Source organism: Chiloscyllium plagiosum, unplaced genomic scaffold, assembly GCF_037043375.1.
Source record: "Chiloscyllium plagiosum isolate Xiang-an unplaced genomic scaffold, Cpla_swu_hap1 HiC_scaffold_39, whole genome shotgun sequence".
In the NCBI taxonomy this organism is placed as follows: domain Eukaryota; kingdom Metazoa; phylum Chordata; class Chondrichthyes; order Orectolobiformes; family Hemiscylliidae; genus Chiloscyllium; species Chiloscyllium plagiosum.
The window spans coordinates 11061867-11076549 of NW_028270177.1; the positions used below are offsets into that span (position 1 = coordinate 11061867).

A 14683-nucleotide genomic window follows, 5' to 3' on the forward strand; every position below is an offset into this window, starting at 1 on the left:
TGAGACAATCAAAGTGAGCAGGATGAGAATTATTCTGTTTCCTGATTTTAATGGTATTCCTGCATTCAAAGAAGGAAGAGATGTTCATGCATGGAAGACAAGCAGATGCAGCGGTGCCTTTTCGAAGAGATACCTGCCAACCTTACCTGCATGAACACACCCTGAAAATGCTTCTTTGTATTTTGGAGGAGAGTGCACGTCTTGCCTCCTCACAGCAAAGATGATCACCTTTCAGGTTGGTAGCTCAGGGAAGGGTACTAGTTATGTACTGGTTAACAGTGGGACTGCTCATTAAACTGCTCCTACTGCCTGCTGCTGCTCCTTTTTCTGATAGTCTGATGGACCGAATAGGCACCAGTTCCTTCTAAGACACTGTCAGCTGGTTGCTCCCAGATATGTCTTGCTAGAGATAGAAGTCTTACTTACAAGAAACAACAATTTAATTGCCTGCCCTGTGGAAAGTTTGCATTTACTTGATAGTACATAACCGTTACTGGCTGTCAGTGCCTCCAAGAAGTTAAAGCAACATGCAAGTTAATGATATACTCCCTAATTCCCCATTGCCTGTTAACTATTGACAAGGCACAAGCGAGGAGTGTGGTGGAATACTCTTCTCATTCCTGATTGAGTGAAACCTCAAAACTAATCAATAAACTCACACACCCAGGACGAACCAGATTGGCACTTTATATACCACATTAAATATGTACTTCCTACAGCACTAATGCACAGTTGTAGCAGTGTGTACCATCTACAGTAGTACATAAAAGGTTCCTTCAGCAGCATCTTCCAAGCCCATGACCATTATCATCTAGAAGGATGAAGACATGGGAACCCGGACACCTACAAGTTCCCCTCCAAGCCTGATTGGGAACTGGATCAGCATTCCTTCAGTGTCACTGAGTCAAAATCCAGGAACTCCCTCCCCAGTAGCATTGTGGGTTTACCTACAGCAGGTGGGACTGCAGCGGTTCAAGAAGGCAGCTCAACCCCACGTTCTCACGGGGCAACTAGGGACAGGGGCAGTAAATGCCGACCCAGCCAGTGACACCCATGTCCCACGAGTGAATTAAAAAAAGGGGAACAACAGTCGGAAAAATATACCGCGAAAAATCCTCTTTAACCCCTAAAAATAAATTGAAACTGCCCATGTGATTATACGGAGCAAATTTTATTTGTTAATTTTTTTTACTGGTTTTAGCATCAAGTGGATTAATTTAGAAAATGGAATTTCGTGCCCAGTCCCGGACAATAGCCTTATGACTTTAAAGTTGTCAATAATTTGACTGGGTTGGAAATAGGCGGTAAACCAGAAATACCTGGTTAGAAAGCCCCACACTGATTTTGAATTTTCTTATAAAGGTTGGGCGGCAGGGTTGTCAAACTGAAATGGGTGAACTGGGAGAAGGCAGGTTTGCACATTAAGTGCAGCCGTTCCTCATGTTGTAGGTGACACACCAGTCACCCCTCGTCTTTCCAATCCCTCTAACCTCTGCTAATGAACGTGAACTGGGAGAGTCCCTCCAGACTCGGGAAACCTTGGAAACGCAGGGGGGAGGAGGAGGAGGAGGAGAGGAGACGCAATCGGGAATTGGGCAGTTGGATTGCAGAGTGCGTTGAGCTGGGTTTGAATGGGAGACTCACACACAGACACAGAGCCCAAACCTATCCAGGGAAACCGCGCAGGCACCCCGTCCAGGATCAGCAACGCAACTTGTTGTTGGAGAGGCCAGTGTCGACAGTCACCAGCTCCCTGCGCCCACTTCCAAAAGTCTCTCTTTTGTAACCATCACAAAGTGACACAGAATGCGCCTGGAATTCAGCGGCTGGTTGTTCGGGCTGCTCACTATCCTCGCAATCCTTCTTATCCTGGCTGATATTTCCAAAGTGGAGATGGAATTCGGGTAAACGTGTTCCTCTATTTACTCGCGATGTGCTTTTCTCGGCCGAGGTGTCAGTTTGACCTTTCTAGGATTTGTTTATAGATGGAGAGATGGATATAAAGGGGCGCGGGGGTGTTTCACAATTCTTTTGTGAACGCTTTTAAACGCTGCTGCCTTGTGTTACTTTAGTTAATGATTTCCCAATCGAGAGGCAGGCTGCGGGTTCCTGGCTGCTCTTTGTATTATTCCTCCCCTGTTACTCGTTTGAATCAGATGGAAAGTGAATTGATTCTGCGACAGAGTGCGAATGTGCCCCTGTCCCAGACAGACACTGGGTTAGTTGACCGTTTCTCCTTTAGGAATGTTGTCCCTTCCTTCTCTGTCCCTTCCTTGTATCTTGCCACCATTCTCTTTGTCTGTGATTTCTTCATTCCCCTCCCTCCTTTTTCCTCCCTTTTGGTTCTCCTTGTTTCAATCTCTCATCACTCCCAATAAAATTATCTTTCATTGACTACCATCTGTTTTCTTTTCATATCTGGATCCGTCCCTGATCTCTGACTTTGTCTCAGTCTCTTGCTCTTTTGTATGTCTCTCTGTCTTTCACACCCCTCTTTTTTCCGGTCTGCCTCTCAGTCTCTGTACCTCTCTCTTCTAGGCTTATTTGTTTATTCTGTTCCCTACTCCTGTCTACTGTTGTCCGTGCGTGTATTTGTGTTCTATCTTTCTATATCTCTGGCATTAGTAATTCACCCTGTTTTCAGTGCCTTCCCATGGCAGTTCACCATCATCATTTGATACAACATTTGTGTCACTTAAACATGAAAGCAAACTGTTCAATGTGACAGTCTGTCTACATTTTCATTGTAATCTGCACTGAGTAACCATCTCACACATTACAGGGGACATGAAATCAGAGGCAGGAGACAGTGTCTCTGATTTTCATGAAAACAATTACACTTCATCTCATTTTCCAATTCTATCTATTTTTTTAAAATTACTATTAGGGATGTATGAGAGACTTTTTGATCTCATTGTGAAAAGTGGAGCGCCAGGGGAGATCGTTCCAGTTTCCGTTTTCCTGGGCACTTGGGGAGGATTCACCTCTGAAAATCTCTTCGAGAAGATTATGTCTGACCTTAGCATTCTTCGTTTCTTCTCCATGTTGATTTAATACTTTGCCTTCTCTCCTTTATGAAAGGCTCCACAATCTTAATTCAATCTCTCCGAATTATTTTCCCTAGTTGTACATCTCAAGCCTGTATTTCCTGTTTCATCCTGGACTAATGGCCTAATTCTGCTCCTATATCTTATGGTCTTGTGGATTACTGATCAATCCCCATTTCTTCCACTAAGTATTCAGTCCCTACATTGTCCATGTTTGAAACTCTTGGCTTTCAGAGATCCCAGCTGCCTATGAGTTGGGCGGTGTAGTAGCTTAGTGGTTAGCACTGCTGTCTCACAGTGCTACGGACACAGATTCAATTCCACCATCGGCTGACTTTTTGTATGAAGTTTGCATATTCTCCCCATGGCTGCATGGGTTTCCTCCGGGTACAATGCTTTCCTCCCACAGTCTAAATGGTGGATTGGCCATGCTAAATTGACCATAGTCTCCAGGGATGTGCAGACTAGGTGGGTTAGCCATGGCAGATCCAGTGTTATGGGGGGAGTCTGGATGGAATGCTCCTTGGAGGGTCGATGTGAACTCGATGAGCTGAATGGCCTGCTTCTACATATTCTTTGAGTCTTTTTAATCCTTCAACTAACATGATTAAATCACGGTGATCTGGCTATGATTATATTGCTGTTTGTGGGATCTTGCTGTGCATAGATTGGCTGCTGAGTTCCCTACATTGTCTCAGCAATAGCATTTTAAAAATTACTCACTAGGTTGTGAAGCACTTTAGGATGGCTCAAGGTTGTGAAAGGTGCTATATAATTTCTTTTAGAATTACACTGCCCTGCTGCCTCTCAGTATTCTTAAAATCCCCTTTCCCAGTTTAGGATCATACCATTTGCTCAGTATTTTCCTTCCTACCCCAGTGATACTGGGGACACTTCCCTACCTGAGGAGTGTTACAGGCCAAGCGATGTTCAGTTCTGTCTCACAGGGATTGCCAACTAACTAATTATGGAACAAACCCTTCAGAAATTTCTTAACAGGAACCAGGCACAGGGCACAGTTCTTCTGCCATGTACCGAGAAAGTCTATGCCATGAAACAGCTGGGCACAGCCAATCAGCCTGGATTTCATCTTCTCACCTGTCTTGATTCCTTGCATTCTGATAGCTTTAATATGTCTGATTTCAGGTAATTTACTGTCACTGAGGTTAATCTGGTAAAGTTTAACTTGTCCACTCATCCACTGGTACATTTGGTGCATGTGCAGTCTGAATGTGGTGCTGAACCACAGAATGGATGAAAGAACCAGAACCAATGATAATATTTCAGGGTGATGACCTATGCTCACAAATCCTGATGAGAGGTTATTGACCTGAAACATTTACTCAGATTCTCACTCCACAGACATGACCGTAACCTGCTAAGTAATTCCTATCAAAAAGAAAATTGGTTTTATTACAGGTATTTTTAATTAAATTGCTCAAGAATGTTACTCGACACCTCTGGAGCAAGTGGGAATTGAACCCACCCTCCAAGCTCAGAGATAAGGACATTACCACAGTGCCACAAGAGCCCTTCCAGCATATTTTTCTTGTTCCTTCTTCCAGATTGTCAACATCTGCAGTCATTTGTGTTTGTCACATGGTTAACCCCTGCTCACTGCTGATTTGAGCTTGAATATCAGTTGAAGTGCAGTTCACAGCATCTCTAGGTAAACCTGCTGAGAGATGTCATTATACACCTCTGGAACAGGTGGGACTTGAACTCCAGGTCTTCTGACTCAGAGGTCTGGACACTACCACAGCACCACTAGAGTCCCTTTCATTGCTAGACTTTAATAGGTTAAAAAGCTCCAGCTGGAGTTATGAAGTAACATGAACAACATCCTATTGCATCGAAACACCAAAGGTTAATGTGCAGCTGGAGAACCAAAAAAAAGAAACAGGTTTGTGAAAACATTGTTCTTTGGCATTAGAGTGTCGGCAAAATTGCATTCAAATAAAGCCTTCCGATCCCTGAGTTGGCAGCATTGCGTCGGCATGTTAGTACTTGCTAAGGGTTGAGACTTTGGAAGTCACAGGACCCAGAGAACATGGTGTCCCAGCTGTTGATAGTGTGACAGAGAGGGGAGATGGGCACATATTCACTCCCTTTTTTGTTGGAAATAGCAGGAAAACAGTATGTGCACTGAGGGGACAGTATACCTTTAAACACCTAATTTCTTTCGGGTGAATCAAAGGCACCTGCTCTGATTCAGACTCATTCATCAGGCATACTGTACACCCTGGATAATGGCATCTGGTGCCCCTCATTGAACAAGATGAGCAATGAGGACTTTTAACCCACCTTGACCATTTCTACACATAGCCTAAAGATTTGTGAATCCGAAGTGTGGAGACATTGACTGTAGTACTGACAGTCTCACGTGCAGACACCTGCCACACTTGACTGTTATTGGTGCAACACTGCAGCAATACTTGGCCAAGATTGGAGACAGTAAGACCCTCCAAAAGAATAGAGGTTTCAGTCTGTAACACAGTTAACAATTTTAAATGGAATTCTTAACTGGCACTTGTGCCAACTCTACCATCTTGTTTCTGGCAATAATAAAGTCCACTTGCATTGAAAAAAAAAGTCACTGCTGTCTAACAGTTGGTGGGGGCCCGTGCCCAAATTTTATAGGTGCATCATCTTTCAAAACACTTTTGCATTAATCGGTCCCCTCTTGAAATGTCTCCTTATATATGCCTTGACTCTATCACTCTTTATTAGAAAGTGCTCTGAGAGATTACTCCTAATGAGTGAAGAGGATATGTGAAAATTATTGCTGCCTATTAATTCTATCAATTTCTTCTCTTCATGTGTAACATTGACTGCCCTTTCTTGTTGCTGACCATCTACCCCAGAACAATTAGAATCTAGAATCTCCAAAAAACTCAGCATCAGCTGACCAACAGCTAAACCCCTACCAAATATAGGCTGAGCTCTGGCAGGTCATAACCTAGACCGAACCTAATCTGTAGGTGTACTAAACATTCCAGCATTTGGTTGGGCAAAATTAGGAGGAAAACCCTTAATGTTTGCTAGAAAGATTGTTAGTTTGTGAGTATGTTTTAATACTGTTATTAAATTATTTATACAGTTATTAACATGACATGGAGTCACTCACAGCAAGACCCCACGCCACAACTCGCAAGTAGGTCTAGATATCTTCTAATCAATCTGTTCAGAAATGTTACTACACACCTCCAGGGAATTGAACCCAGGGCTGCCTAGATAGATGTAGGTATGCTAACACTGCACCGTAAGAGCCCTTCCCAGGTAGTTCAATGATAGAAGTCTTACTTATCTCTTTCTTTTTAATATATCCAGTGGTGCTCTTGCACACAATTGAACATTTTCCTCCCATCATCACACATAGCTTTTTTCCATTGATTAATCACCACCTGTAAACTGCTAGCATTTCCAGTTGAATAATTTTACATCCAAAGCCTGTTAAGGCCAATGATGTGAGGGCACTAGTGTTGGACTGGGGTGGACAAAGTCAGAAGTCCAGATTAGAGTCCAGCAGCAGGTTTATTTGAAATCACAGCACTCTGAAAGCTTGTGATTTCAAATAAACCTGTTGGCCTATAACCTAGTGTTGTCAGACTTCTGACTTTGTTAAGGGCAATGCAGACTATGAAAGGTAAAGGAGAGAGAGGGAGGGACTAAATGGAAATGGGACAGAGGAAGAGATCTTACTTCTCTATTAATTTCAACCTCATAAGAACTAATTAAAGGCCTCCTCCCTCCAGGCTACAATTTACTCATCTGCAAATAGGTGATCCACCCAACAGTTAATCTGTTTATAATCGAGGACATGTACGGATGGGTCAACCTCTGTTCATGACTCCCATCAGAGAATCTGTCCCACCCACAAATCACTGGCCTGAAACCTGGATTGCCCTTCCAGCAGCTGCCACAGCCTTATCCCATTGCTGCTGTTATACAAAGGGTTATTACCATGGAATGCCTTCAGTACTAACAACCTAGGATGTTGGTATACAGACTAGGTTAGAGATCAGCTTAGGATTGTTAAGGACAAGGGCAGTTAATACTTGGGAATGTCACCACCTACAAGTGCCCCTTCAAGCCACGCACCATCCTGTCTTGAACCTGTATTGCCACTCCTTCACTATTACTGCAACAGAATCCTGGAGCACCCTTCAAAACAGCACAGTGAGTATCTCACAACAAACATGAGAGAGAGGACCAAATTACAATGGAATTGGAGAAAACCACTCCTTAAATATGTGCTTCAATGAGCCTCAGCTACTCTGTTATTTCTGGAGCATGTTCTGATTCATTCTTAAAGGGGCCTTCATTTATAACATGGTCAGTTGCTACAATACTTGAGGAATATTACTAACAAGGCAAGTAAAGTAAATCCATGATTGTTCTCGAAATGTTCCTCTAACCAACCTGGTCAGACATATTATTAAACCCCTCAATAGCAGATGGGACTTGAACCTGGGCCTCCTGATCTGCATTGTTTTAACTGAGGAAGTAACCTACAATAAAAATAATAGATGGAGGAATTTGAACAAGATCTGTGTCAGTATGTTTTACATTAATATCACGTGGCAAATTTTAAAGAATAGCTAAATTTAACACAAAAAGTTTTCAAAAAGTAACACTAAAAAGCAGAATCCCATCAAAAGTTTTAATTATTCTTTATATTGGAAATCTTTGAAGTTTTGATTGAACAGAAAATAGGAATATGTTGTGGGATGGCTTTCTTTTATTCATTGACTGGATGTGGATGTTGTTAGTAAGGTCAGTATCTATTGTCTATTCCTAATTGCCCATAGAATCATAGAATCTCTACAGTGCAGAAACAGGCCATTTGGTTCATCAAGTCCACACTGACTCTCTGAAGAGCATCCCACCCAGACCCACCCCCTACCCTATCCTCATAACCCCGTGTTTCCCATGGCTAATCCACCTAACCCACACATCCCTGGACACTATGGGCAATTTAGCATGGCCAATCCACCTAACCTACTCATCCATGGATACTGTGGGCAATTTTGCATGGCCAGTCAACCTAACGTACACATTTTGGACTGGAGAAAGTGATGATCAGTCAGCTTTCTCAGTACAACTCAATGACTTTCCAGGCTATTGGCAGTTAAGAGTGTACTATTTATGATTCTGACACCACATTTTGGCCTAATAAGCTTGACACCATCCAGGTAAGCAGCTGACTTGATTGATGCATCCCATTTAACACATTAAACATTTAATCCCTCCACTGCCAATGCAGTGGCAGTAGTGTGCACCACTTATAAGGTGCATTGCAATGAATCACCAGTGGTTCTTCAACAGCAGTTTCCAAACTTGTATGCTCTACCATCTAAAAAGCCAATGGTAGCCAATACATAGGAACACCACTGGTGGTGATTAATCAATGGAAAAATGCCGCAGATAGTAGGAGGAAAATGTTTAAGTGTGTAAAAGGGCACCTTTGGATATATAAAACACAGAGAGAAATAAGCACTTTATCACAGAACAATTGCAAGTTCACCTGCAAGCTGCTTACCATCCTGATTTGGAAATATCTATTACTGGGTCAAAATTCTGTGGTGTCCCTATATCCAACTAAGTGCAATGGTTCAAGAAGGTAGCTCACCACCAACTTCTAAAGGGCAATTAGGAATGGGTAGTAAAGGCAGCCATACCCACATCCCATGAAGATTCAGTGAAAGGTTGGAATGATACATTTCCTTCCTTACAGCACATTCATGAACAAGTGGATTTTATGGCAATCCCAGTTATTTCACGGTCATCTTTACGAACATTAACCTTTTGTCTCCGAATTAGTAGAGTGCCCTCTTTTCTGTGTTGGAATTTGAACCACGGTCTTCTGGTTGTTGGTCTGGATTTCTGGAAAGGAGCAGTATTCAGAGGAACAGTGACCGTCGTATTGTAGAGAAACAAGAAAAACTTGATGAAAAGAGAAAGATTAGAGGTCGGGGCTAAGGGAAAGATCAAAGAGAATATTTCTTTCTTTCACCTTCCAGTCAAAGAGTTGAGTGAGACTGTGTGAGCTGTGAATATATATTCTTTACTCCCTGTAGATTTTCAAATGGAAGGATGGCAATGAGACCAGCCAAGGATGCTCTGCAGAATAAATGCTGTAGGTATGTAAGTTGTGGACATATTCACATTTTTACTCTTTAATTGGGACCATGAGATTTGTATCCCCTAGCAAAGATCACAATCCCAAACACTGTCTTGCTTGTGGGTGATCCTTGAGTTTGCAAAACAATGGGTTTTATTCGATGTTATTGAGAGATGGCCCTAGGTCTATGCCTGTAATCTCCTCACAAGGTATAAATTTCTCTTGCAGCGCTGGGCATATGTGAAATGTAAATCAGGCATCTCTGCACAAGAAACGATTGAAACATAGAGACAATAATTCCACCTTCATGGGGCCCTACTCCTCAATGACATTGCCAAACATTTCCAAGATGTTAGGAAATGAGGACCATCACAAAATCACATATTGATCGATATCCCAAAGCCAGGAAAGTTGTGAACAGAGGCTCCGAATATGCAGTTTACAAATGGTCTACTGAGGATCAAAGGTGAAAGGAGAGGTCATAGCTCCCTCAACTTAAGGATAGTCCAGTCGTGGCTTGATTGAATAAGGCAAGTCAAAGGAACCGAAGTCTGTTTAAATGTAAACAGAAAATGCTGGAAATTCTCAGTTGGTTAGATGGCATGTGTGGAGAAAGAAGTTACATGTTGATGTTTTGATGGGATATCTTCAAGGATTAATGAGAGTTCAGGAGTGCACTCTGGTGTCCTGGAGATTATCTGTTCTTCAACCAATGCCTCAAGTTAATGTTGTTCATGGGATCTTGCTGTGCTTAAATTGACCCACACATTTCCTACTTTGCAACAGCGCAGCAACTACTCTTCAAAATGTACTTAACTGGGACTTTTCCTGGTGTTGAATGGTGACATGTAGTTGCAAATCCCCTTTCTCTCTCTACACATCATCCTGACTTGGAAATATATAATGATCCCCTCACCATTGCTGTGTTAAAAGTCTGGAACGTCCTTCCTAGTAGCACTATGGGTGCCCCTACAGCCGAAAGACTTTATCCAGGGCAATTTGGGATGGGCAATAATTGCTGCTGTAGCCAGTGACACATCCAATAAACAAATAAAGCAAACTTGTAATTCTTAGACTCCAAATTATAGACCATTTAAATAGCGGCTTCTCGGCTGACGTCTAGCTATCACGCTGTTTACACGGAGTTCCAGGCATGGCACTGCAAATATCTTCTTGTCACTCTGTCTCCAGCCTGTTCACATACACAACATTCCTCTGGGGTTTAAGCAGATACTAATGTGTCTCTGCAGAGCCTGTCACTGGCACATGTTGTGAATGTTCTCCCACTGCTGTTTGTATTTCACAGCATCACACATTATTGTCAGCAACCAACCCTCATTTTGAGTGTGATTTCTGCACGGGCTGTGAGTTTCTGCATTGGGTCTTATATGACTGAGCAGATTCTCAACTCACATATCTTTGGGAACATGGGGCAGGATGTCCCACATGGTCATGAAATCTGGAGGGCAGGATTTAAGTTACTTCCTTTTCCTTCTCTTCCACCAATTTGCCTCATCATTAAGTCATCAGGACTCCATGAGACTGTAAGATGTCAGAGCAGAAGTAGGCAGTTCAGCCTATCACAGTTGCCCTGCCATTCAATGACATCATGGTTGATCGGATAATCCTCAACTCCACTTTCCTCCTTTTACCCTTACTGATTAAAAAGCTGCCCCTCTCAGCTTTGAATATACATAATGACCAAGCTTTGACAGCCCTCTGTGGTAAAGAATTCACTACCTAACGGGAGAAAAGGATCCTCCTTATCCCTGTCTTAAATATGCAACTCCTCATTCCAAGGTGATGCCCTCTCATCCTAGAGGGACTTGGGGAAACAATCTGTCCACATCTTCCTTTCAAGTCCTATAAGAATTTTATATGTTTCATTAAGGCCACCTTTCATTCTTCGCTATCCTACCGGGTACAGATCCAATTTACTCAACCTCTCCTCTTTAGGCATTTGGAGGGTCTGCCTTATGTGCCCTCCCTGCTCTGCATCCATTGCCAGTCTATTTTTCCTTAGATAAGGGGCCCTGAACTGTTCAGTGTTCCAGCTGTGGTCTGACTTGTGTTTCATACAGTTTTAGCACGTCCCTACTTTTCCCACTGAAATAAAGTCCAACGTTCCATTTGCCCGACCTTTTTCACTTACGATGGCAAATGTACCAGCTGCAAGTTCCTCCCAAAGTCAGGCACCACCCTGACTGAGAACTACATCACCATTTCCTAATGGTCACTGTGTCAAAACCCTGCAACTCCCTCCTGTTGGCTCTGGAAAGGTAACAGAAGGTAGCTCATCCCCACCTTCTTAAGGGTAATTAGTGATGGACAATAAGTGCTGACCCAGTCAGCGACATCAATATCCTGGAAGTGGATGCAAAAGCTAATAAGTGTGATGTAGCTCTTTGGACAAGTTGCAGCCATTGTGAATAATTGATAGCAAGTTGCTGCCAGCAGAGATCATTCCAATTGTCAAGGATAGAAAAGTTCTGGATTAGTGGTGTTGGAAGAGCACAGCAGTTCAGACAGCATCCAAGGAGCTTCGAAATCAATGTTTCGGGCAAAAGCCCTTACTCACTGCCCTATCACTGTGGTGACTGTAACTCACTGCCCTGACACTGTGATCTCTGTAGGGCTTTTGCCCGAAACGTCAATTTCGAAGCTCCTTGGATGCTGCCTGAACTGCTGTGCTCTTCCAGCACCACTAATCCAGAATCTGGTTTCCAGCATCTGCAGTCATTGTTTTTTACCAGGGTAGAAAAGTTGCAATCGCACTTGCTGTGTCTCTGTTACTGTACTGTAAAACAGGGTGAATTCTACAGCACCAGTTATGTAGTGGGTGTCAACAGGAGTAGGCCATTTTGCCCATTGAGCCTGCTGCACTGTTTAATACAATCATGACTGATCAAATAAGTAAAACCATTGCGGTTCATATTAATCTAGGAAGTGTGGACTGGTTGGAAATCTGAGCCAGTCTTGCATATCTACCTATAATGCACCGCAGAATAAAGACCTGATCCAGCAGGAGATAAACCCTGGTGTTTAAGGTAAATTGGAAGCAGTTGGACCAGTACAGTTATCCCCAATGTGTGACACCAGTTGTCACTAGTAGGTGAATGCATGGCCTGATGTGGCAATGAGTCGAGAGTGTGGTGCTGGCAAAGCACAGCTGGTCAGGCAGCATCTGAGGAGCAGGAGAGGTGTCATTTCGAGCATAAGCCCTTCATCAGCCAATGCAACCAGTTTCATATTACAGTTTTCCTCAGCCAGAACAACAATAACAATGCTACAATTCACCTCAGCCATCCTTGTGGGCAAAAACATGCCCAAGAATTAGCCAGGATTACTAGTCAAGCTCTCTGATCAGTTACCTCCCCCCCCCCAAGCTTGGACGTACAACTGTTGTTTTAAAGCTGGGCTCCACATTGCAATGTCTCTCATCCTTGAGGAATCCAGTGAGCAAATTTGAGAAAGGGAAAGGTTGTGACAACAGATATATGAAGAAATCAAAAGAATTCACTGACAATTTTAAAAATCCCAAATAACAAGCCTTATGGCAAAGCCAATTTGTGCTTTTTTGGTTAAGAGGCAGAGCTAGAGAGAGGTAAAGATCCAGCCCCAAGTCATGATCATCAGGACGTGAATGATGACTGGAGCTGACTTAAGGAGTTAGCTTTTACCCTTGGGTCACATCTGGTGGGTCACCTCTGGGTGGGGCACACTCCAAGCTGGCCTCAGTGAAATGCACATGAAAGTGAGACATGGTAGTGAGCTGGGATTCAGCCTGGGGTTTCCTCACCTCAGAGCCTGCTTTCCTTCCCTGCTGTGCCTCCACCACTCTTACCCCTCTCCATCTTTCTTTCTCACCCCTTTCTCTCTCACCCCTTTCTCTCTCTTTCTCACCCCTTATACCTCTATGTCTTTCTCTCCCCTCTCTGAGACCCCCTCACTCTGTTGCACCCCAGCCCCTTTAACTTCCAGAAGATTATCAGGGGGCGAGAAGTTTGCACTGTAGAGATTTCCTCCAGCGCTATTTACAGATTTGCAGATTATTTAGTGTGGAAACAGATCCTTAGGCCCAGCAAGTCCACACCGACCTGCCGAATCGCAACCCATCCAGACCCATTCCCCTACATTTACCCCTTCACCTAACCTATGGGAAATTTAGCATGGCCAATTCACCTAACCTACGCATTTTTGGACTGTGGGAGGAAACCGGAGCACCCGGAGGAAACCCACGCAGTCACGGAGAATGTGCAAACTCTACACAGTCAGTCGCCTGAGGCAGAAAATGAACCAGGGTTTCTGGCGCTGTGAGGCAGCAGTGCTAACCACTGAGCCACCGTGCCGCCCACAAGCAAACGTTTCTCATTGAAATTAAAGTGGACAATTTTTAATTTCCCAGGAAGACTTAAAAGCAATTTGGCAAAGGCAATTCCTTTTTTGGAAATGAAATGAAATAATAATTAACAGGAGGGGGTCTGGCAACCTGACTATCACTCCCTCCCATCCCCTCAATGTCATGGCGTGACTCAGAGTTCCTCTCCACCTTCTAACTCTCATCAGCTTCCCCCCCACAGGGTGACTCTAATCTCCTTCCACTCCTCCCAAGCTGGAGTTTCCCTAACAGCCTCCTGATGCCAGAACCGTACCACACTCTCAGTGCCACAACTACAGGTCTCAAGCTGCAGTTACAGGCCAGGACTGAACTGTGTTCGTTGTTGATAAACTCACCTTACAGTAGCAGAGAAAGGAGCTCTGGGTGAAGGAGCAGCTCATTGCAAAAGTCTTCCACTCCACATTTACCTGTATTTGAAACTTCTGCTCTGTGATTAAGCTGTAAAGCTAAGCAGGTTTTGGGCCCTGTATGAACCATAGGCCATAGGCCCAGCATCCCTGTGTTAAAGGAGGAAGTGAGGACTGCAGATGCTGGAGTTTTATCAGAGGTGAGAGTGTGGTGCTAGAAAAGCGCAGCAGGTCAGGCAACACCTGAAGAGCAGAAGAATTGACGTTTCTGGCAAAAGCCCTTCATCAGGCATTCCTCATGCTCAAAACATCGATTCCCCGCTCCTCAGATGCTACCTGACCTGCTGCACTTTTCTAGCACCACACTCTCATCGCTATGTTAAAGCCAGACCAGGCCCCAGTTGTGGTGCTCCCCTTAGGAACACACGCACGAAGTGGGTCAGTACTGAAAGGATGATTCCCCTTGTGAGAAATCCAAAATGAATTGGGGGAATGGGGAGAGGAGGCATTGTTGCAGAGAATGGCCATCGCCCATTGAAGACACAGGTGAGGAAGAATGTCTTCTTTCAGAAGGTCATGAATCTAAAATTTTCTTCTACAGGAAGCTGTGGAGGCTTGGATATTGAATATATTCTAGGCTGTGATGGACACATCTTTGAACTCAAGGGAAATCACAAGATTATGGGGAGCAAGCAGGAAAGTGAAATTGAGGCCAAGTTTGCATGAATCATGATTTTATCGAACAACAGAGCAGGTCTGAGGGATC

At 43.7% G+C, this 14683-nt stretch overlaps 1 protein-coding gene across 2 annotated transcripts in view; it reads left to right on the forward strand.

Annotated features, from left to right (window-relative positions):
• Positions 1 to 1019: 1019 nt before the first annotated feature.
• st8sia2 (ST8 alpha-N-acetyl-neuraminide alpha-2,8-sialyltransferase 2) overlaps positions 1020 to 14683 on the forward strand; it is a 42634-nt gene continuing 28970 nt past the window's right edge. Inside the window, exons 1-2 of one of the 2 annotated variants that reach the window (XM_043677223.2) lie at positions 1022 to 1904; positions 9128 to 9190. In XM_043677223.2, the coding sequence (XP_043533158.1) occupies positions 1807 to 1904; positions 9128 to 9190 (161 nt within the window). In that variant the 5' untranslated portion in view covers positions 1022 to 1806. Of the gene's footprint in view, positions 1905 to 9127; positions 9191 to 14683 lie in introns of both variants that reach the window. The other variant, XM_043677224.2, reaches the window with a different exon arrangement.